The sequence below is a fragment of the Globicephala melas genome, chromosome 5 (assembly GCF_963455315.2).
Source record: "Globicephala melas chromosome 5, mGloMel1.2, whole genome shotgun sequence".
Lineage (NCBI taxonomy): Eukaryota > Metazoa > Chordata > Mammalia > Artiodactyla > Delphinidae > Globicephala > Globicephala melas.
Window position 1 is genome coordinate 31,889,192 of NC_083318.1, and position 24,082 is coordinate 31,913,273.

At 40.5% G+C, this 24,082-nt stretch overlaps 1 protein-coding gene across 2 annotated transcripts in view; it reads left to right on the forward strand.

Annotated features, from left to right (window-relative positions):
• PAPSS1 (3'-phosphoadenosine 5'-phosphosulfate synthase 1) overlaps positions 1 to 24,082 on the forward strand; it is a 108,908-nt gene that overhangs the window by 70,718 nt on the left and 14,108 nt on the right. For both annotated transcript variants that reach the window (XM_030864114.3, XM_030864118.2), the window contains exons 10-11: positions 4,846 to 5,114; positions 22,190 to 22,419. In XM_030864114.3, coding sequence (XP_030719974.1) covers positions 4,846 to 5,114; positions 22,190 to 22,419 — 499 coding nt within the window. The remainder of the gene's footprint in view (positions 1 to 4,845; positions 5,115 to 22,189; positions 22,420 to 24,082) is intronic.

A 24,082-nucleotide genomic window follows, 5' to 3' on the forward strand; every position in this document is an offset into this window, starting at 1 on the left:
TCCAGTGGATCAGGTGCTTCCATTACATTGTTCATCCACATAAGTTCTCTAGTGGGGAAACCAGATGGTAGGGATGAAAATGCAGTCTGGAGCTACAGGCAGTTAAAGCCATTTGTGTAATTCATTGATAAATAGTTACAAGGGATTGAAAAGGCTGGAAGTTTAGGAAAGACCTGTTAATATTGGCAAGAAAAAATGGGCAGACAGAGCAAATGATCATTGGATTTCTGAATGGAACTGATAATAAGGAAATAATTCTACCTGGAAGAAATTTTGGCAGCAAAATCCTTTATATGCTGCTAATGTAAACTTTTAATAAGTCATTCATCTTAACTTTATCTGTTAAATGTCCAGTGTGGAGCTAGATTAATTCTTTTTGGAAAGGAAACCTAGGTAGATGAATTATTAGAATCTGTGAAATACGTATATTTGAGACAGAATTTATTTATGTTTCCTTTTGCACATGCTGTTCATATAAATAATCTTGCTAAATGGCAGTTTTACAAAATCAGGTTTGACCTGATTGGAGTCTAGGAATGTAGTCATCATACACCTGAGATGTATTACCCAGGGGTCCTATTCACAGTTAGGCACCTGTTCCTGATTAAGGAAGGCGAAGGCTGCATATTGCAGCACAGAGCTAATGCACCCTCCTCTTGGAAACACTCACTGGAGTGTTGGTTTGTACTAGAGTAGACCTTGAGTCACCAGTAGAACAGTGGGTTCAATTTCCTGCCAGGAACTTTTAGATATGGTGTTTTTTTGGTTTTTTTTAAATGAATTGGCACTGTACATCTCACCGTGCTGGGTACTTTATATTATTTTATCTTCATAACAGTAACCTTAGTATCATCCCCACTACGAAGATGTCAAAAGTGAAATTAAGTCCTTAAAGACCACAGTCCATGGTTAAAAATTGTTAGACCTGTAATTTGAACCCGTAAATATCATGTTCCAAAGCAGTGCTGCTTCTACATGTATCTTCTCTTTTAAAAATTATTAGGGAAAATTTGAGACATATGATACTTAATCGGTAAGTAGATACAATAGTGTGAATGAATCCCTATATACCTCTAACCCAAATTCAGTGGTACCAACTCTTGGCTACTCTTGTTTCACCTGTACCCCTACCTACCCCACTGCATCCCTGCATATTATTCTGAAGCAAATCTCAAACCCTATGTCATTACCATCTAAATATTTCAGAAAGTATTTCTTAAAGGTAAGGACTTTAAAAAATACAACCATGATATCACTGTTGCACCTAAATAATAATAATATCAATAGTTTCTTAATACTATCAAATATCTAGTCAGTGTTTATATTTCTGATAATTTCATAGTAGTCACATTTCTTTTTTTATAGTTTGTTTGAATCAGGATCTAAATAAAATCTACATGTTATAACCAGTTCATATGTCTCCTGTCATAATTTTTTACTTTGTTTTTTAACTTTTTATTTTGAAATAATTTTAAATTTACAGAAAAATTACAAGAATAGTACCAAGAACTCCTATATATTCTTCACCCAGTTTCCATAATTAACACTATATTTCTTTGCTTTCTCATTCTCACTTTCTTTGAAAGTTGCAGACATGATGCCTCATTACTTAGTTATTTCCATATGTATTTCTTGAAGATAAGGACAGTCTCCTACCTAACCTCAGTGTGCTCATCAAACTCAGGAGAATACCATTGATAAAATACTGTCTAATCTGTGCACTTCACTCACATCACGCCACTGTCCCAATAATGTCTTTTATCACAAAACCAACAATGACAACTAAAATCTTCTCTTTGCCACCTTTCCTTCCTGGTTCGGGATGTCAGTCATGTCTCTTTCGTCTACTTCATTCGGAACAGTCGCTGAGTCTGTCGTGTCTTTTACAACTTCGGCATTTTTGAATAGTCATGTCGTTTACTTTCTTGACTGTCTCTCAGTTTGGGTTTATCTGCTCTTACCTCATGATTAGGTTCCGGTCACACGTTTTTGTCAGGAATCCTGCAGGAAACAATGCTGAATTCTTGGGGCGTCATATTTGGTGGCTCACAATTTTGATTTTGTCCTATTACAGATGAGGCTAACTTTTTCAAAGTTAACTTTTATCATTTAAGATCACGTTTACCAGGTTTTTGTGCTGTAAAGTTAACAAATTATTTTGTATGTACTAACAGGTGTTTTGGGGGAGAGATCTTGAGACTCCATAAATATCCCCTTGTCATCAAACTTTTATCCGCTAGTTTTAGCCTGCTGCACATGCTACCAAATGGTGATTTTTCTAATTCCATCATTCCATCTACGTTTATTAGTTGACTTTCTACTGTAAGTTAACGTTTCCACTTCTCCATTCGTTTTTTTTCATTTATTTTATTCTTTCTGGATTTACAGGTTCCTATTTTACTCGGTGATTTACAATCCATTAATATTATTATTTACTTGATATTTAGCTTGTCCTAGGTTGGCCTTTGGGACCGTGTCAGGCTGGTTGCTGTATCCTTTTGACAAGTCCTCGTTATTCTCTGAGCACTTCCTTTCCTTATGACACAAAAGACGTTCCAGCTCATGTTGTACTTTCCGTGCCCTAGCCCTAGAATTGGCCATTTTGCCAAGGAACCCTGCTTTAAGTGAGGAATAGTATTTAGAAGGTAAGATTTGGGCTTTAGTTTTGCTCATTGCCACTGGGTAGTCATTGCTCGTAGGACCTTTCAGCAGACAGAACCAAGAAATGTGCATAAGCACGTACACTCACACACATTTATATCTGTTCCTGTATATATCTCTCTATGTAGCTGAAAACCATGAGGTCACGCTGCCATTTTCAACCCTAATCCAATACCACGCGGTCTTTTCTAGCCTTCCTTCTTTTTGGTATTTTTGCCTCCTCCCCTACAGTGAGAATCCTGGCTGCCATTCTACTCAATCTATTTACTTATTTGCTCTTATTTGCTCTGTTTACGCTCCCAGGCAAATGAGCTGTCTTCTCAGCCCTGGCCCTGTTTGCCCCTACCACGCAGGCATCTCCTCGGCCCTGGTGCTACAGGCTTGTGCTGGGCCAGAGTCCTCTTACTCTCTTTCCTCCCCGTGGTGCGAGCCTGGAGCCACTCGCCCCCAACCTCTCCATCAGTGCAGTAACTCACATTAGCCCAGTAGTAGGATTTATTAATGCTTAGTAAGTGTCTCTGTTGTGCTTCAAGGCTGTTTACAAAGAATGGGCAGTACAAAGGGAAGGGAAGAGAGGGGAGAGCACTAAACTTGCTGATGAGACTTAGGCCGGAATCAGAATGCAGGTTCAGTTCAGGCAGTAATCGCCCCTGAATGGAGCAGCCTTAGTGCTCATATGCAGGAGACAGTCTTCGTCTGTTCTTTTTTGGAAGGACTGGAGTATAATAGAGTCAGGAAGTAAAATTCCTTCTTGGTCTTGGGGAAGGGGAGTTCTGGAGTTCTACTTAATGGCTAAAAGGGATGTTTTGAAATCTTTTGAAATCCATATACCATCTCCAAAATTTGAAGTGATTTCAGAAGGATAGAAAAACTTTCCGGTCTGTACCCCTCCTCCCATTTCCTTAAAGCAGCATAATTTTAAATACTCACATATTTGTATCAAGACTTCTTTTTTGTACCTTATGTCATATAAGGAGGAGAAGTGGAAACTCTAACTTATAGTAGAAATTCAACTAATAAATGTGGATGGAATGATGGAATTAGAAAAAAATCATCATTTGACAGTATTGGCAGCATGCTAAAACTAGCAGATAAAAGCTAGCAGCTATTTCTTTGGTGAAAACCAGCCTTGTTTCTCAAGAAGAGGTAACTTGAGAACTTCAAAGCATAGTGAAAATGCTCTAAATCTTGGAATATCACAGGATGTGTCCCCAAAACTCTCCTGGTCAAGTAGGGCGCCATAGTTTTCTTTCTGTGCCTTTTGTCACGGTGATAGAAGAGGGTCAGAACTGAGACTAGATTGGGGATGTTGTACTATTCGGCTTAAAATTATGCAGGAAGAGGAAGTGGTTCCTCTCTGAGTCAAGATTGGGTCAACACAGCGTGATGATGTATCGGATATTGTGAGGGCATCAAATACAGAGCTCCTCTAACTGCGTTGTTAACTCTGTTCTGTGAAATTACTCTATGACTCCAAGGAACCGTGCCTTCTAAGAAGGGTCTTCTGATAGCAAGAGCCCCATGTAGGAGCGGAGCCAGGGTTGTAATCAGATGTTACATAGTTAACCAGTTTAATTAATCCAGCAGTTTTCAACATTTGAGTAATAGCAATGGTCCTTGTAAGGGATACTGTTGTTGCTAAACTATAATCCAAAATCGAGACCTGGCATCACAAAACAACATTGGGTTCCAGTCAAGCAGAGTAATCAGTAGAAATGAGCTTATTTGGGTAGTAAGTAAATTTTTTAAACTCTACATATCTCTGTCTTTCTGTCTTCCTTCAATAAAGGAGTATCTTAGATCCAACGGCAGGATTGACTTGATGGGTAATTAAGGCGTAGACCAAGAATTTATATCCACTGCAAGCAGTTGAACCGAGTTGTTAGGGCCAGAAAGTCTGATTATCATTCTCAGGTTGCCCATGAATTCAGAAAGTAATTGTTATAAATCCATCACTACTATGTGACACATGCTCAGGCTTGTAAGATTTGTAAAGTAATAATTACTGTATCGTGTTGCCTTGGAGTAAATGGTCAGTGCGGTACATGTTTTTCACCGGTTTCTGATTCTGAGGCATGCGTGTTTGCTTAATCCTAAGTACCGAGCTTCAAGAAGCATTGCTTATCCTTTGGAAGGTAATCTGTTAGAAAAGGACTATTATTAACTCTGAATATTCTCTTTCAGATGCTGTCTTTGCATTTCAGTTACGCAACCCGGTGCACAATGGCCATGCTCTATTAATGCAGGATACCCATAAGCAACTTCTAGAGAGGGGCTACCGGCGCCCTGTCCTTCTCCTTCACCCTCTTGGTGGCTGGACAAAGGACGATGATGTTCCTCTGATGTGGCGTATGAAGCAGCATGCTGCAGTGCTGGAGGAAGGAATCCTGAATCCTGAAACCACAGTGGTGGCCATCTTCCCATCTCCCATGATGTATGCCGGACCAACTGAGGTATTCACGGCAGCAGTGCTGAACCACTGTTACTGACACAGCAAGTGTCAACAACAGACCTGACTTTTGATTTTTCTCTCATCTGTAGGTCTACTCTAAACACAAGGCATGCTCGCATGGGCGAGCTTGGGAAGGTGTGACACAGGCTCTTGTCTGACCATGTTATGCAGATCTGATAACACTCATCTTATCCCTTTAGCAAAGTCCAGAGTAACTCTTCCCAGGGGACAGATTTGGTCTGACTTTTGCTTCTCATATTTCAGTGGGAAGGAAAGCATGGTATCTTTTCAAAAAACATTCAGAAGACATTTTTCATCTGTTCTTTATTGAAGGACTAATAGGGTTAGGAAGTAAAATTGCTTCTTGTTATGGGGTGGAAGAGAGTTTTCGAGTTCTACTTAGTGGTCAAAAGGGAGGTTTTGAGATCTTTTTATAACCATATATAAGGAAGAGGAGTTAATTAGGTTTTTGCTTCAAAGTAGAGTTGGCTTTCCAAAAATATTTGTTTGAATAAATGAATAAATCAATAAATGACCTAAAAAACACTGTGGGAAATTCCTAGCCAGCTTCTTGTTGAGTGTTTAAGATAGAGAATGGAATGCATGTTATTATTGCATTCTTTTTCATCCCTGCCTTGAAGGGAGATGAATTTACTTAGATTTATCTGAGAGGCAAACCCTTTTAGAAAGAATTAAATAATTTAGTTGTATATACTCTGAGATATCTTCCTTCCAAAAAAAAAGTTTAAAAGGAAATACAAGTGTGTTTGGCTATTCTTTGGGATCAAGCCTAAAATTTTGTGTTTTTTTTAACATCTTTATTGAAGTATAATTGCTTTACATTGTTGTGTTAGTTTCTGCTGTACAACAAAGTGAATCAGCTATACGTATACATATATCCCCATATCCCCTTCCTGTTGCATCTCTCTCCCACCCTCCCTATCCCACCCTTCTAGGTGGTCACAAAGCACGGAGCTGATCTCCCTGTGCTATGCAAGCCTAAAAATTTTTATTTGACCTTAGTTGTGGGGCTGTGCAACTCTTTAAGAAATACTGACAGAAAACTACAATAACAACAAGCTAAAAGATTACAATGTATTTGACTCTTCTCTTGGATCCAGCCTAAATAATGCATTAGAACTTCCATATGAGGTAAAACTCCTCATATTCTTCCCTGGTTGTTGGTATAAAATGTTCATGAGAATTGGGCACCAAAAGCCCTTTTAGTTTCCCAGAGACCACCATGGTCTTTAGTTCTTACATCTCAATGAACTAAATTATTTTGGAAATAAAGTAACAATTTTGTTCCAATAGTTTCTCAACTTTTTTGGTGCTGTCTTCATCATCATTATTTTAAGGGAATCATTTGGACTGAAGTTTTCCAGAATTATAGGGTGGGTGCTTTTCACTGTGGGAATGATGTAGGTGAATTTAGGGTCAGGAATGAGTTTATCAATAATCTCATTAAGAGCCAGTGAAGAAAATGAAGGAATTTATCTTCCCTATTGAGGACATATTTTGTCCTATTTGTGTTTTTTATTCCCTATGTAAAAGGGGAAGATGTGACATTTTATTACCTATATAAACTAAAAGCTGCTTTTGAGAAGGAGGCAATGAGGGGATAGATAAATAATAAAAGCAGCCAGATGGGACTTCCCTGGTGGCTCAGTGGTTAAGAATCCGCCTGCCAATGCAGGGGACACGGGTTCGAGCCCTGGTCTGGGAAGATCCCACATGCCGCGGAGCAACTAAGCCCATGTGCCACAACTACTGAGTCTGCGCTCTAGAGCCTGCGAGCCACAACTACGAGCCCCTGTGCCGCAAACTACTGAAGCCCGCACGCCTAGAGCCCGTGTTCCTCAACAAGAGAAGCCACCACAATGAGAAGCCCGTGCCCACAACGAAGACTAGCCCCCGCTTGCCGCAACTGGAGAAAGTCTGAGCGCAGCAACAAAGACCCAACGCAGCCAAAATTAATTAATTAAAAAACAAAACAGAACAGCTATCGTAAGAGAGAAAGGCCTTTCTTGAGATAACACCACAAAGGGTCAAGCATGCTGTTTTGTCTACACTAGAAACATTTTTAAGCATTTTGATTTCAGAGCCAGGTGTGTTTCTCAAGATTCAAAGGTGAAGGTGCCTGAAGGTGCCTTTGGAGTGCTTGCATTTCGGCTAACCTCAGAGTCTCCCTCCTTGCAAGGCAAAGCTGACAGCGAGGTGAGCAGGCTGCAGCAGGCCTTTCCCCGGCCTCGGATTTGACTCCTGTTGCTACCCACAAGAGTGTGGTCTGGTCAAGGCAACACAGGCTGTTGTCGAAGCCTGGGCCTGTTCTTGGCCTGGTTTGTCACCAGCTGGTCTGTAATAGCAGGTTAGACTTTGCTGAGCTATGTTTAAGTGCACAGAAAAGGGTTATTTAAGGGATGCACAAGGAGGTGAGACTAAATATTCTTTAAGGTTCTGTCCCATTCTCATCATTTTCTTATTTGCCTTATTTTCTTTTAACTTTGTATTGAAGTATAATATACGTAGGAAGAAGTGCATATTTCATAGGTTTACAATTAAATGAATTTTTCCCATTTGAACAGTCACAGGACCAGCACCCAGATAGGTAAAAAGCCTTTTACCAGCACCCTAGATGGTCTCCTTCCTGCCGTCTCCTGTCATTACCTGCTCTCCCCACGGTAGTCGTCACTGTTCTCGCTTCTCGCATCATAGAGCTCATCTGCTTGTTGGATACTTCGGGAGGCAGACTCTAAGAGTGAGAGATTAGCGTTCAGGAAATGTATCAGGGATGGCTCTTGGGATCAACGCTTGTGGAAGAGAAGAGATAGGAAGGGAGCAAGATTGGGCAGGGGGAGAAGTTGAGCTGCAGTTCAGTCTCAGTGGAAGCCTCAGTTGACCCCATGTGGAATTCTGGAAAGGCCCTTCAGAGATGTTCTGAGTTGCACAAGAAGGGCATGATGCCTTCGGGCACTGCTGCTCTTTTCCATGGAGGCAGTTTCTAAGGAGGGCTGACAGCTGCTGGGTGTTGTGTTGGCAACTCCTAAAGCTGGGGGAATAATCCTTCCTTCCTGGGGGGACCAGGGCGTTGCATCACAGCATCTAGTCCAGCCTGTCCTAGTGCTTTTCATAACCGAAATTATACAGTGTATATACTCTTTGGCGTCCGGCTTCTTTCGCTTTACATTATGTTGGTGAAACTCACCCTTAGTGTTGTGTGTAGTTAGTTGTAATTGGTCACTCAGTACTGTGGAGTGCCCCATCGTGTGACTGCACCCAGTACTGTGGATGGGCGTTTGTGCAGTTTTCAGTTGTTTGCTATTAAGAATAGTGCTGGTACGAAGATTTTAATGCATGACTTTTTGTGGGCATTTATGTTGGTTATATACCTAGGAATTCTAGACAATTTAGGGGTATGCCTTTGTTCACCTTTAGTAGATGTTGCCAGTCAATTTTCCAATGTGGTTGTACCATTTTATATTCTCGTCAGCAGTGTATTTCTTCATCTAAACTTGATGACTGTTTTCATTTTAGCCATTTGGGCCCTCTAGCCCTATTTAACCAAAAGTTCTGTAATACTTTTACTATTTCTTAACGAACCTCAAAATTTTTTTCATTGAAACAGTTTCACTGAAGAGGAAATGGAGAAGTAAATTATATACCATGATTGAGAATATAAGAATAGCCTATTTTTATTGCGCTCTTACTGTATTTGCCAGGCAATGTTCCAAGTGCTTTACATGTATTAGCTAACTTCATCCTTAGGACGACACCAAGAGAATAGGTACTATTATTATTATTCTCACTTCAGAGATGAGGAAACGGAGGTAGAGGGGTTAAATAACCTGTTCAGGATCACACAGTAGTGTCGAGATAGTCTGGCTCCAGAGCCAGGTACTATAACTGCCACAGAATATTTTTTATCTTATCGTATAATATTAAAATATGTGGCCGCAGATTTTTGGAAAACAGACTGGAAATAAATTCTTAAAATATCCTGTAGGAGTTCCAGAACGCTGAATTAGGATGGCCTTGGCTGACATTCATTAGAGGTGGAATCTCTAGTACAGGGCCTTTCAAACGTACTTTTTGTTTATCATAGCCTAGAGTTGTGGGTTGTGATCTTTGTTTAGCCTGTATTCATCCCCACAACAGCTCAGTGAGATAGGTTTTATGTCAATTTTATAGCTGAGGTTACTGAAGCTCAGAGAGACCAAGTAACATAACTTTGGTCTGTCCAAGAAAACCAGAGCTGGATAGTAGTTAAAGCAATAAAAACAGATTTTCATTCAGGAACTACTGAGCAGGGGAAAAGAGACCTCAGCAGAGAACTGGGCTCAGTTGAATACATCATGGTCAAGTGGGGATTTATAGCCAAGGAGCAGAGTGGGAGTCAGTGGATGGAAAATTACTAAGAGGAAACATCAGAAACAGTGGGCATGGGATAATTATAGTGAAACAGACCTAGCAGGATCCTTGCGGAAGGCAGGACAGCCTCATCAGATATCACTTGGGGGGTGGGGAGGATGAAGAATTTGATCAGATATCGAGGATGGAGGGTTTCAAGACTGACTTAGATTTTTGCTGCAACTGGGTGGTACAGGCCCTACAAGGATAGACACTGAAGGTCGAGGCATAGAGGGCTTGGAGGAACCTGACCAGAGTTAGGTCAGGGAGAGAGTCTTGGTCAGATCTTACAGCCAGCAAGACACAGAGCTGGAACTGAAACTCAAGCCTTTCTGACTCCAAGGCCTGTGTGTTCTTTGCACAAGGCTCCTTGCTGCCTGGAGGCCTCAGAGGGGCCTTAGCAGTCGGTGGGAGGGCAAAGAAGTTAAGGATCCCCTGAGCCTACACAGAGCTCCCAGGTTTCCTAGAAGGGTATAAAGGTGTGTTAGAGTAGTTTCTGTCCGTAGATCTCTGTTTGGAGTGTCAGTTACATGCTAAGAGGTGTAGCTCTTCTCAGGAAGCACTGCATCTGGTGCTTGAGCAAAGGCCATTTTTAACTTCTGAACTTTTATAGAACAAACTTTAGAAATTCTGATAAACGGCTTCCTTTTTTTTTTTTTTTTTGTGGTACGCGGGCTTCTCACTGTTGTGGTCTCTCCCGTTGCGGAGCACAGGCTCTGGATGCGCAGGCTCAGCGGCCATGGCTCACGGGCCCAGCCGCTCCGCGGCATGTGGGATCTTCCCGGACCGGGGCACGAACCCGTGTCCGCTGCATCGGCAGGCGGACTCTCAACCACTGCGCCACCAGGGAAGCCCACGGCTTCATATTTTTAAACCATTAAATATATTAATGTTTATGAACTGGCAGGATTTAAACTGTTAGATTGAGTGGATTTTGAAAACTATCCATTTCTTCTTCTCAAGTGCCTCACTTGTGTGTTTGACTTATTTGGCTTATTCACAGCCTCAAGTGAAGAATTTTTTATAGTTCAAAAAAAAAAAAAACCAAAACACAACACTCATTTTGTAGCTGACCCAGTGACATCAGGAAAAAGTCTGCCAGTAATGCTCATTTGCCAACTAATAATAATAAAATAAAAAACAGTGACTCTTCCTTTAATCGTTTTCTGTAGGTCGTTTAGAAGGCATTGGTACTAGATTTGCTTCCGCAGCACAAATGCTTCTCAGAACAACGAGCAGCTGTTAGTCTGTTTGGTTATCAACAGGATGTCCCTGATTTTTCAGACTGTAAAGATTTAATGGCTTGATTCCTAAATTCCGTTTTAGGAATTGGATAGGTGGGGTGCAGGGCAGCATGTGGGAGAGCTACTTTTCTAATGCTAAAAATGTGTCATACGTGTACTTTTTTTTGAGGCATTAATCTACTATGTAGAAAATTGTCCCATCTCACTAAATGCTAAATCCATTTCTGCAAAGGACAAATAATACTTTTTAAGACATGTTACATGAAAGTGCTGAAAGTAAGATATATCTTGGAATGTGGATATGTACAAATAATAAGTTCTGTCTTGGGCTTAAGGCATTTGAGTGAAAATTACTGAATTTTGGAGAAAATGCATTGTTAGAAGCTGGGATTTTTCTTTGCCATGAAAGTTATCCGTGCACTTGGTAAATGACTCCTTAATAGCAACTGATTGTGTTTAAGTGAGCAGATGCCCGTAAACAGCTACAGTAGGAACATATTGCCACATGATGCCAGTATATTTAATTAGTTCCTGCTTTACACCAGTATTTGGAGTAGTAAATAGGATGTCTGTTAGGGTATAAACCCTGTTCTTCCCCTTAAACACTTCCAAGAGCTTTAACAACCTAAAGGGACACTCTTAGGGTCTGAGCCTAATTATAGGAGCCATAAACTCCCAAGTTTTAATTGTAACCTTTGACTCTCTTTGAGGTTTTTGATAATTTTGTCTTCTGCTCATTTATTTTATTGATGTATCTGGAATAGCGTAACACAGATTCACAGTCTCTTATCCAAAATACTTGGGGTCATGTATTACTACTTAATTCTCCTGATGGTTCTGAGACATAAAACACATTAATATTTCTGTAGCAAAGTGAATGACTTTCCACAGTAACTGGGATCAGCAAAGGCCATAGATAACTTCATGTCAGTTTTGATCAGGTTCTGCTAAATTAGTTAAAAAACTGGGCCTTTGGATTTCAGATGGATGTGTTGAGTAGTCTTCTTATGGTAACCACTTCAAATATCAAATCATCATGTTGTATACTTTACACTTGTTGTATACTTTACACTTACATAAAGTTGTATGTCAATTATATCTCAACAAAGCTGGAAAAAAATTGAACTTGAGATTTTCTGGTAAGCAGTTGTAGATCTTTATCACCAAAACACTTAGAGTCTGTTGATTTATTTAAAAAATAATTTGGGGATTCCTATAGTCTGTTTTATGTACTTTTAGCTTATATGTGTCTTAAGAACTGAAATTACTAACTTAATTCAGAAACATTAGATTTTACAGGTGTTTTAGGATGCTTTTCCTGGGGGAGTGGGAAACCCTGTTTTTCTCCTGACTTCTCTGTAGATTTCCAACTCAGAATCTCTTTCTGCCTGTTTCTTACTCAGGCAGCATCAAGTTCAGATACTGTGTTTTAGTTTGGCTTTTCACTTTTTTTTGGCAATTGTAATCTATGCTGTTTCTTCCTTAAATGTAGTACTAACTTGTGTTTCCTGTCCTGCTCTGATGTCCTGTGTCGTAGGGCGTGATGCAGTGTAAGTAGCTCAATAAGAGTAGGTATGCATGGACTTTGGGGTCGGAAAGACCCAGTTCAAATATTCCGTCTCTTAGTCGTTCGTTTTGCAGCTTTGAATGTGTTATTGAAAGTTTTCTTATTTGTGAAACAGAGATATTATCTTACTGATTTGCTCTAAACATTAAATGAGGTATTTATAAAACACTTTGTTTTCATATTAGGAAGAACTCAATAACTGGTACCTATTTTTTTCTTCTCTTACCCCTGTAAGGGATATCACGAAATGCTTTCCAATGACACACCACCATGGTTGCCTTCCTTTGCTTCTTTAATAATCAGTGAGGGGGTGGAGAGACAGAAGATTATCAAGGACTTTTGGCTTTTTTTTTTTTTTGCGGTACGCGGGCTTCTCACTGTTGTGGCCTCTCCCGTTGCAGAGCACAGGCTCCGGACATGCAGGCTCAGCGGCCATGGCTCACGGGCCCAGCCACTCTGCGGCATGTGGGATCTTCCCGGACCGGGGCACGAACCCGCGTCCCCTGCATCGGCTCAACCACTGTGCCACCAGGGCAGCTCTGGCTTTTTTTTTTTTTTTTAATTTAATTTGTTTATTTTTGGCCGCGTTGGGTCTTCGTTGCTTCTCACGGGCTTTCTCTAGTTACGGCGAGCGAGGGCTACTCTTCATTGCAGTGCACAGGCTTCTCATTGTGGTGGCTTCTCTTGTTGCAGAGCACAGGCTCTAGGCATGCGGGCTTCAGTAGTTGTGGCACGCAGGCTCAGTAGTTGTGGCTCGATGGCTCTAGAGCGCAGGCTCAGTAGTTGTGGCGCACAGGCTTAGTTGCTCCGGGGCATGTGGGATCTTCCCGGGGCATGTGGGATCTTCCCGGACCAGGGCTCGAACACGTGTCCCCTGCATTGGCAGGTGGGCTCTCAACCACTGCACCACCAGGGAAGCCCCTTGGCTTTTATCAAAAGCAAATTTTGTGGTCGCTGTGCTTGGGAGGCAGGAAGAGGGAGGAAGATACTGGATTTGCTCTCTATTCCATGACCCTCTCTCTTCACACCTGCTGGGGACCTGGGCTCAGCCAGGGCAAGGTAATTTACAAGAATAAAATCAGTTTGGTTGCTGATGGTTCTGAGCAAATACTTCTCTTACATTTGAATTGTGTTATTTTGAATCCTGAGACAGCTGAGGTTTATCCTTGAAGGTAAAGGAAATCTTTGGGAAAGTCTGTATTTTGTGAGGAATCAGGCCTCAGATTCCTGGCGTGCAGACTGAAGAGTTTGGATTCCACAATCTAAATTCCCTTTCAACTCTTAAAATTCTCTGATGGGAGTAATTATAAGGTGTGTCTAATTCTCTCCTACAAGCTGGAGAATGGAATGTCTAAGTAGATTTCATAATTTTTGCAAATCAGAAATGTGACTCTCATGACGACTGAATACTGTTCAGTGCCTGTACGGAGGGATGGAAATTCTAGAAGCATTTAGAATACTTAGTTGTACAAAGATTGAAAGTCATAAGTACCCAGAATCTACATGATGGGAAGGATGAACCTTGTCTTTCATTTGCCTCTCTTGATTTTCCCAGTCAACTTGAAGAGTTTAAAATGGTTCCTACCATTGAGAAATCAAGAGGCAGACCATTAAGATTTGGGAATTTCAAGAAAATAGGTTAATACTAAAGTGATGTGATAATGTACAACCAAGTATTTTAATGTGAAATTCATGAGATGAAGATATAGATTATTTTACCCAACAAAAATAGATAATTGATATGACCTTCTAAAGAATTTTCGTACATTAAAACAAGTACATTTTTGATGATTTAGAAAAAAAAATTTGCACATTTACAAAAAAAAAAAAAGTCCCTGTGCCTGAAGTTCTTTCATAAACCAGTTGATATATGAGTTTGGGTTTATGGAATGTTGACTTTAATAAAATTCATTACACTTGAAGAAAATTTTGATGTGAAATGTATAAAGAAATAGGTTATTTAAATGGGGACTTAAATAACTGTTCTATTTATTATCTTCAGTATTTTTAATTAAACAAAATTGAAAATATTACATACTTAACCAGGCTTCTAGGACAGTGGAATTTCTCCATTGTGGGGTACGAAGAAGATGGTGTAGTACTAGTGGTGTTGTATGTAAGTGTATAGTCCAGTTTTATAATTTTATAATGTAATATTTTAAATTTGGAAAGTAATTTGTTTATTTTTCTCTTGGAAACTACTGAAAATAAAATTTACCAAAATCCTTGCTAGGTTTGCAAGTAGAGAGGTAAATGATAGGTACTGTTTTCTAATGGAGTCAGGGAGCAAATGAGACTTTTATGTTTATAAAAAGGGGCGTGAATTAAAAATGGGGGAGAGACACACTCCGAGGTAATATGCCATAGTGGGATGATTCAGGAACAGTTCTAATTCTAAAGCATTTACATTATAAATATTATATGTATGGAGATGGGTAATTTAGGTTTCTATATATCAATGATTTTTGGTTTGTTAGTCGCACAGTATCTTTTTTTTAAAGAATATTTATTTTTAATTAATTAATTTTATTTATTTATTTTTGGCTGCGTTGGGTCTTCGTTGCTGTGCGCGGGCTTTTCTCTAGTTGCAGCGAGTGGGGGCTACTCTCCATTGCGGTGCGCAGGCTTCTCATTGCGGTGGCTTCTCTTGTTGTGGAGCACGGGCTCTAGGCACGCGGGCTTCAGTAGTTGTGGCACATAGGCTCAGTAGTTGTGGCTCGTGGGCTCTAGAGTGCAGGCTCAGTAGTTGTGGCGCACAGGCTTAGTTGCTCTGCGACATGTGGGATCTTCCCAGACCAGGGCTTGAACCCGTGTGCCCTGCACTGGCGGGCGGATTCTTAACCACTGCGCCCCCAGGGAAGTCCTGCACAATATCTTAATCTATGATGGCTGGTAGGGAGAAGCCATTATAGGATTTGCATAGATCAGTCTCATTTCTTTAAGAGTTGATTATAATTTTAATCATGAACTACTCCCCTGTTAGCACTACTGGGTAGCAGAACTTAATTCTTACTTCTATTACATTGTGGAAGTTAAGTAAAGAGTCAAGTAAACATTAGCTGCAAAAATGTATTTGGGGAGGAAATTCTGAAACAAATATTGATTTATTTCTATGACTTATTCTGAGTAGTCATTATTCTGGCATCCATTTTATTTTATTTTACTATAGTTGATTTGCAATATTGTGTTAATTTCAGGTGTTCAGCTTCAGATTCTTTTCCATTATAGGTTATTACAAGATATTGAATATAGTTCCCTGTGCTATGCCGTAAATCCTTGTTGTTTATTTTATACGTAGTCATGTGTATCTGTTAATCCCATACAGTACTCCTAATTTATCCCTCTCCCTCCCTTTTCCTCTTTGGTAACCATAAGTTTATTTTCTGTGTCTGTGAGTCTGTTTCTGTTTTGTAAATAAGTTTATTTGTATCATTTTTTTAGGTTCCACATATAAGTGATATAAAATATTTGTCTTTCTCTGACTTCACTTAGTATGATAATCTCTAAGTCCATCCATGTTGCTACAAATGGCAGTATTTCGTTTTTTTGTCATTGAGTAATATTCCACTGTATAAATATACCTGTTGAGCTGAGAAGGCAGAGATTGGCTTTTAGGGCTGCTGGAGGAGCTGAGACTTGCAGTATAGAGCTAAGGCAGCAGAAGACTGTGAGGGTGTTCCCCATGGTTCCTTGGACTGCAATCGTGCAGGGCAAGACTCTGAGGCCTGGTAGAGAGTGGCTGCAGTAAGTTTGAGAGTGGATTGAAGACACCAGAGGTTATTCATTGTTGGAAGATGACATTCCAGCTCAGCTAGAGTGGAGAAACCTTGCTAACACCCTTGGCATTCAACTAAGACATCAGAAACACATGCTTTAGGAACAAAGACCACACCCTAGAGAAACAGTGTATCAATTTGGGTACAGTCAGGAGGTGGGAAATCACACAGAATTGGACAGGGGAAGTTTAAAGAATTGTTAAGCTTTAATAGAGAAGTAACTATAAAAATGCAGAGTGAACTCTAAAGGGTGTCCTGGGGCTGAGGGAGATTACCAAAGGAAAAATAGATACACTTGGAAAAGGGATCCTCTCCCCAAAGCTGGGCTTCAGATCTCATTGGAAAAGGTATGGTTTCATCCCACTGGATGGTGAAGTTCAGTGGATTGCCTGGACCGCACTGGTTCACAGGTGCCACATAGCAGGGAACAACCCTCTGGTTCACAAGCTAGCTGGGGCTAATAGACTGGGCTCAGTGCGGGTCAGGGCATTGGGAGCTGGCTTGCTGCCAGATTGGTGCACGGTGTGATACCCATGTTGGAATTAATGCAAGAAACAACCCTCTGAGGCACAGGTGAGCACAGGGTGGTGAGTGAGTGAGCAGAGGGAGTCTGGGAGCTGCTGGTGGTAGGCTTGGAGTGCACTGGTTTTTGCATTAGGAGGGCTGCAGCAAGGTGGCCACTGGACTCAGGCTAGGGCGCTGAGGTTGTTGAAGGATTGTGCACTTTGAGTTTGCTGCTGGACCAGACTGCCACCAACTATCCCCATACTCAGGTACCACTACACACCCTTCCTTCTACAATGTCCCTCTACTGATAAAACTTAACATTTTGCTCACTGTGAAGGGGAAAGGCTTAGTTTTCAATCCGTTATCTCAGAGCAAATACTGAGGGTGAATTTGGATTTGAAAGGCAGTGGGTTGATAATTGGCCCCAAAAGCTAGACTGGACCTGCCCAACAAGGTTTAAAACTGAGCCTCAAAAAGATAAGGAGAGGTGCCAGTAAATTACCTGCCTGCTAGAATCAGGCTCTTAACATTCTAAAGGAAAAAAGCACCATTCAGACTCCTTAAAACAAGTCATTCGGGCTTCCCTGGTGGCGCAGTGGTTGAGAGTCCTCCTGCCGATGCAGGGGACACGGGTTCGTGCCCCGGTCCGGGAAGATCCCACATGCCGCGGAGCGGCTGGGCCCGTGAGCCATGGCCGCTGAGCCTGTGCGTCCGGAGCCTGTGCTCCGCAACGGGAGAGGCCACAACAGTGGGAGACCCGCGTACCGCAAAAAAAAAAAAAAAAAAAATTCAAAGGAAAGCACAATTAAGCACATAGTAGTCAATCTGCTGAAAATTTATGATAAAGAGAGGAACCTTAAAAGTAGAGGGATGGGGAAGGTGAGAGGAAGAGGGAACAATAGGGAAATAATAGGAATGATGGCTGACTTCTCGAGCATTATGAACTAGAAGCAACGGAGTAACACTTTTAAGCGAGAAAAGAAGTAAAAACAAGTCTGTAATCTAGAATTCTGTATTCAAGCAAAAATAAAGGTGAAGTAAAGACATTTCAGATAAATGAAAGTTGAGAATTTTATTAGGGAGGAAAAGTTTTTCAGAACCCTCCAGCAGACTTCCCAAGAGATTCTATTATTTGCTTAGATGCTCATGCTGTAGGGCTGTATGTCAGGGAAGGCTGAAAAAGCAAGGACCCGACATTTTCATCATTTAGGGTGCTGTTTCTGTCATCAAGGAATAGGGAGATCAGGGCAAAGAGAAATCAGTTGTTGTGGAGGCAACTAGCAGTCTTTGCCACCTTTGAATTAAATTACTTTTATAATCAGAAAAAGAATGACAAAGCTATTTGTTATTTGCTACACAGGTGCAAGTAAAGCCAAAAATAAGTCATTTGTTGTTCAGTTGGCCATTTACAGATTCTTAGAGGGGCTTATAGGAAACTTATAGGTATCATCTTGTGTTCCTTCTTCACTGTGCATTCAGTTTCCCGATAATGATGCTAGCCACTGGGCATGAAAAGATAAATAATACATCTTGACCTCAGTCTGCTGGGTAGATAGATAGCTCTTACTGATTTTTAGCAGCCGTCTTCTGGGTAGTATGTCACCTTTAGAGAGTGAATGAATTTTCTTTAGAAACACTGGTTAGGAAGCAATTAATTCAACTGTGATTGTCAGAAAATACTTTACAGAATAATACTGACAGCAGCAATATTTGTGACTGTCCTCTATTGAGGGCCGGGTGGTGTCCTGAATTTTTTCAAAACTCCCAGCAATCTTTTGCATTAAGTATTATCATTCTCATTTTTATAAACTGGGAAACTGAGGCTTATATAAGGAAGTTGCCTCTAAGGGCATTCCATCACCAAGGGGCAAAGCTAGGATTCAAAGCTAGGACAACCTGACTCTAAATAAAGCCTGTATTCTTAACCAGATACTGATGGCTGTGGGCTGACTTGCATTCTCTGGATGAAAACATATTACCTGTTCAGTAGGTTGTAATGACTCACACTAGGCATTCTTGGAAGAGTTACGTGTGATTTGCCTGTTCATGGCTGTTAAAATTTAAAAAGTATTCTCATAAGGGAACCATTCACTAAAATGCATATTGAAATCATTCAGGTCACCTGCAGGAGAATGCTGACTCCATGTTTGTTGTATTTACATTTAATTTACTCATATACCTTCTAAAAGAAGTCAGAGAAGCAGTTTAAATTTCTGGCAATTTTACAAGACAGAATTAGCACTGGCCCCTGTCACCAATATGCTTTTGAAAAATATTCCTAGTTTAATGGCCATTTGGCCCTTGAATGATTTAAGCATCCAGACATAAATACTTAATGAGAAAAGTAAGTTCACCTAAATTCAGAAAACTTAGACTGCCCTTTTAATTTAACTCTGTAAGCAGTAGCTATTTTTCCTGAGGCAGAAAAGATTTTCCATTTAAGTGGAGTTGCAGAGTTAGTTAATTGATGATTTGGTTCTGACTGACCCCTCGATAAAAATTCTGAGTGTGAACTAGCAAAGGTCTTCTGTGGGTCTGTTGTGAAGGGGCAGAGGGGAATGAGCTGAAATTTCATGAAGAGCTGAATCTGGGATGGGTGGGTGTATGTGGGGAACAGAGCATCATGCTTTGCCATCTTGTTCATACAGAACTGCTGCAGCTCAATGCAAGCAGAAGTAATACTGTAGTAGGAAAATAGGTAGTTTATTATAGGGCCTTAGGGTCCTTTCTATTTAGTTGGCTTATGGGGAAAGCAAACTAGGATAGCGCTCTGGAGGCTCTTGAATGGTCTGTGTTTGGAAGTGGCACACGTCACTTGGGCTCTCATTCCTTCCGCCAGAACTCAGCCATATGGCCACGCTGCAAGGGAGACTGAGAATTGTATTAAACTGTGTGTTCAGGAAGAATAAGGATGGTACAAGGTACATAGAAACAGAGGTATACGGAAAACTAAGCAAGTGGAAGAAAATCAAGACAATTATTAACTCTAGGAAAAGCAAACAGTTGTACAAGGAGAGGAATAAAATAAAGATGATAACAGCTAACATTTGTTGTGTACTTACTTGATACCAGGTACTGTTCAAAGTCCTCACATGTTTCACGTGTTAAATTTCTTAAAAATTGAATGCGATAAATATTATTGTAATTCCCATTTTACAAGATGAATGTTTATTTCACCAAAGTATTGGTATCACTGTATTTCTTGAATAAATTGGATAGGGAATGAGACAGTGGAGTAAGAGCCAAATATCTTCTTCTCTTTTTTTAAAAAATGTATTTATTTTTTTATTTATGGCTGTGTTGGGTCTTCATTGCTGCCCGCAGGCTTTCTCTAGTTGCAGCAAGCAGGGGCTACTCTTCTTTGCGGTGCGTGTGCTTCTCATTGCAGTGGCTTCTCTTGTTGCAGAGAACGGGCTCTAGGTATGCCGGCCTCAGTAGTTGTGGCTCGTGGGCTCTAGAGCACAGGCCTCAGTAGTTGTGACGCACGGGCATAGTTGCTCCATGGCATGTGGGATCTTTCCGGACCAGGGCTCGAACCCACGTCCCCTGCATTGGCAGGCGGATTCTTAACCACTGCGCCATCAGGGAAGTCCCATATCTTCTTTTACAGTAGGAAATATAAGTCATGTGGGAATAATGGCTATGTTACAGTTGATCCTTGAACAATGCAAATTTGAACTGTGCGGGTCCACTGATACACAGGTTTTTTCAGTAAATACCTGCGGTACTACGTAGTTTTTGGTTGATTGAATCCATGGATGCAGAACCTTGGGTGCAGAGGGCTGACTGTGAGACATGAGCATCCACAGATATCGAGGATGACAGTATATAGTATCTAAAATTAAACAGTCGAGATGCAGCAGTGTACACATGCTGCTTAGAAATATAGAGGTAAGGACTTCCCTGGTGGTCCAGTGGTTAAGACTCCGCACTCTCAATGCATGGGGCCTGGGTTCAATCCCTGGTCAGGGAACTAGAGCCTGCGTGCCCCAACTGAAGATCCCGCGTGCCGCAGCTAAGACCCGGTGCACCCAAATAAATAAATAAATATTTAAAAGAAAAAGAAATACAGAGGTAAATATCTGTAGAAACAACTAAAAAAGTTGAAACTCCTCAGGGTGACCAATTCAAACGTAGGGTATGGGATTGCCCCTGTGCTCTTGCACTTTCTGAACTATGTTAATAAAAATAAAGTACTTGGTAGAAGAGAAACTATCAAGAGAGATAAAATGAAAGTGATGTGTAGTGGTCATCATTTATACCTCTTTTCACACAGAACCGAGATGGTTTTGTAAATCACTAAATAATGGAGCCACACACTGAAAGGGAGCTAAGACCAAGTTTGTAGACCTGGGTTGGTCCTACACTCTATTGGCCGAGTCACTTAACCTTTGAGGGTTTACTTCCTTGGAGTTTTAATGAGAACGATGGTCTCTTAGTTACTTTAACTTCTAAAGTTCTATAGTTCTAGGTGTCAGACTGACTAATTTTTGTTTTTAAACAGTATTAATGTGAAAGTATAGGCTACAGAGGTAGCTCTGGATGCAGCCTGGCTATTAGTCACAACCAACACCTTGTTTTATTCTTACCTGTATCTTAGGTAGTAATCATTTAGGTGACAGGATTTTCTCAGTACCGGTTTATGTAAATATTCATATAACTTAAATAATTTTCATCCAGTTTTTTTTAACCTATTAAAGTATAACATAGAGAAGAGTACATACATCACAGTGTACACACAGCTCAGTGAACTCTTACAGTGAGCATGCTCTGATTACCAGCACCCGGATTGGATCCTGGGTCAAGAAACATTACCAGGGACTCCTAGAACTAACATCGAAGTGGTTTAGGTACAAGCTTTTATTTCCAAGGTTGGTCAAAGTAGTCAAACTTTCAGTTATAAGATGAGTAAGTTCTGAGGATCTGTTGTACAGCATGGTGTTTGCAGTTAATAATACTGTATTGCATACTTGAGATTTGCTAAGAGAGTAGATCTTAAGTGCTCTCACCATAGGCACAAAAAGGTAACTGTGCCGTAGTGAATGTGTTCATTAACTTGATTGTGGTATTTCACGATGTATATGTGTATCAAATCATTGCGTTGTAGGCTTTAAATATAAACAGGTTTATTTGTCAATTATACTCAATAAAGCTGCGGAGAAAAAAAGAACATTATCGTTACCCCAGAAGCCCCTTTCAGTTGCCTGTCTTAGAGGATCAACCACTAGCCTGATTTCTAACCAACATATTAGATTTTGAACTATATATAAATGACATCTAGTAGTTGTATGAAATCCTACACATAGACACAGATGTACATTCACATATCTCTTACCAGTAAAACAAATATATAGATACGTATACATAAACATCCATACCACATATACTTTTAGATTTTTTGGAAGGCGAGGGGTTGCCAGTTTTGTTTCTCGCTTCCCAAAGTGAACATTTTAATCTGTTGAGATTTCCTACTGATACTGACTGTATAAGAAGTATATGCATTTATTATCCACTTATTACTCCTAAGTGCTGGTCATAAAATCATGGTTATCTAATGGGAAAATTTTTGTTCTAGGTCCAGTGGCATTGCAGAGCACGGATGGTTGCAGGAGCCAACTTTTACATCGTTGGACGAGACCCTGCTGGCATGCCTCACCCAGAAACAGGGAAGGGTCTCTATGAGCCAACTCATGGCGCCAAAGTGCTGACCATGGCCCCTGGCCTAATCACCTTGGAAATAGTTCCCTTTCGAGTCGCGGCTTATAACAAGAAAAAGAAGCGGATGGACTACTATGACTCTGAGCAGTAAGCTTTACAGTCTCTGCACGAATCTGTGAAACACTTTGTGCTCTAAGCTGCTCCGAGGGCTTTAACGCATTGTCTCATCTTTACTATAACTTATCAGTGACAAGCTTTGTTGTACCCATTTCAGAGAAAGGCAAACCAGGGAAACGAATTTCTCAATATTTCAGAAGTTAGAAGTAGAAATAAAAATTGAATCTGGTTTCATGGTTCATGATCTCAGGAATTTTGTTGTGAAGTGTTTAAGGGCAGTAATGACATTTCTGTCTGCCATATTACTGAGCACATAGAAGTGCTTAGGACTTAGTACCAAGGCCTAATGATGATTTTGCTGGTAAGCCCAGGGGATCTATGTAATGAGAGTGAGTTTAACTAATGTTTGTATAATCGTTGGGTGAACAGGCACTGTCATAATTGCTTTACAGGTATTAATACCTGTAATTAATACCCCATAATAATCCTGTGCAGTAGGTGCAATTATTATCCCCCTTTTGTAGGTTGGTAGTAAGCTGAGGGCTACAAAGTTCAAATAACTTGCATAAGGTCACAGAGCCAGTAAATGGCAGCTCAGCACTTGAACTCAAGCAGTATGGCTCCAGAGCCTGTGCTCTTGACCACTGAGAGTGCAACTTCTTTCTTCAAAGATCTTAGAAGGAGCAAAAAAATAACAACCTTTTACTACAAATTACTGGTAGTATTGAGCATGTATGTATCTTCCTTTGACTGACACACTTTTATTGCTATCTATAGATAATATTGGTACGGACATACCTCAGAGATACTGTGGGTTCGGTTTCAGACCACTGTAATTAAAGCAAGTATCTCAAGCAAGCAAGTCAGACAAATATATTGATTTCCTAGTACATATACAAGTTGTGTTTACACTATACTGTAGTATATTAAGTACGCAATAGCCGTATTTCTAAAAAAGCAATTTACATACCTCAATTAAAAAATAATTTATTGCTAAAAAATAAACTTCATTATCTGAGCCTTCAGTGAGTTGTAATGTTTTTGCTGGTGGAGAGTCTTGCCTAGGTGTTGAGGGCTGCTGACTGATCGGATGGTGGCTGCTGAAGTGGGGGGGGGGCTGTGGTGATTTCTTAAAGCAGAACAGCAGTGAACTTTCTTCCTTCCACAAATGGTCTCTCGATAGCGCACAACGCTGCTTAATAGCATTTGACCACAAGAGAGCTTCTTTCAAAATTGGAGTCAGTCCTCGCAGACCCTGCCGCTGCTTTTTATCAACTAAAGTTTATGTAATATTCTAAATTCTTCGTTGTCATTTAAAAATCTGTACAGCATCTTACTGGGAGTAGATTCCACCTCCGGAGACCACTTTCTTTGCTCATCCGTTAGAAGCAACTCTTCATCTGTTTAAGTTTTATTGTGAGATTGCAGCAATTCAGTCACATCTTCAGGCTCCACTTCTGATTCTAGTTCTCTTGCTATTTCTACCATATCTACAGTTTTTTCCTCCACTGAAGCCTTGAACCCCTCCAGTCATCCATGTGTGTTGGAATCAGCTTCTTCCAAACTCCTGTGAATGTTGGTATTTTGACCTCTTCCCAGGAGTCACAAATGTTCTTAATGGCATCTAGACTGACGAATCCTTTTTAGAAGGTTTTCAGTTGACTTTGCCCATGTCCATCAGAGGAATCACTAT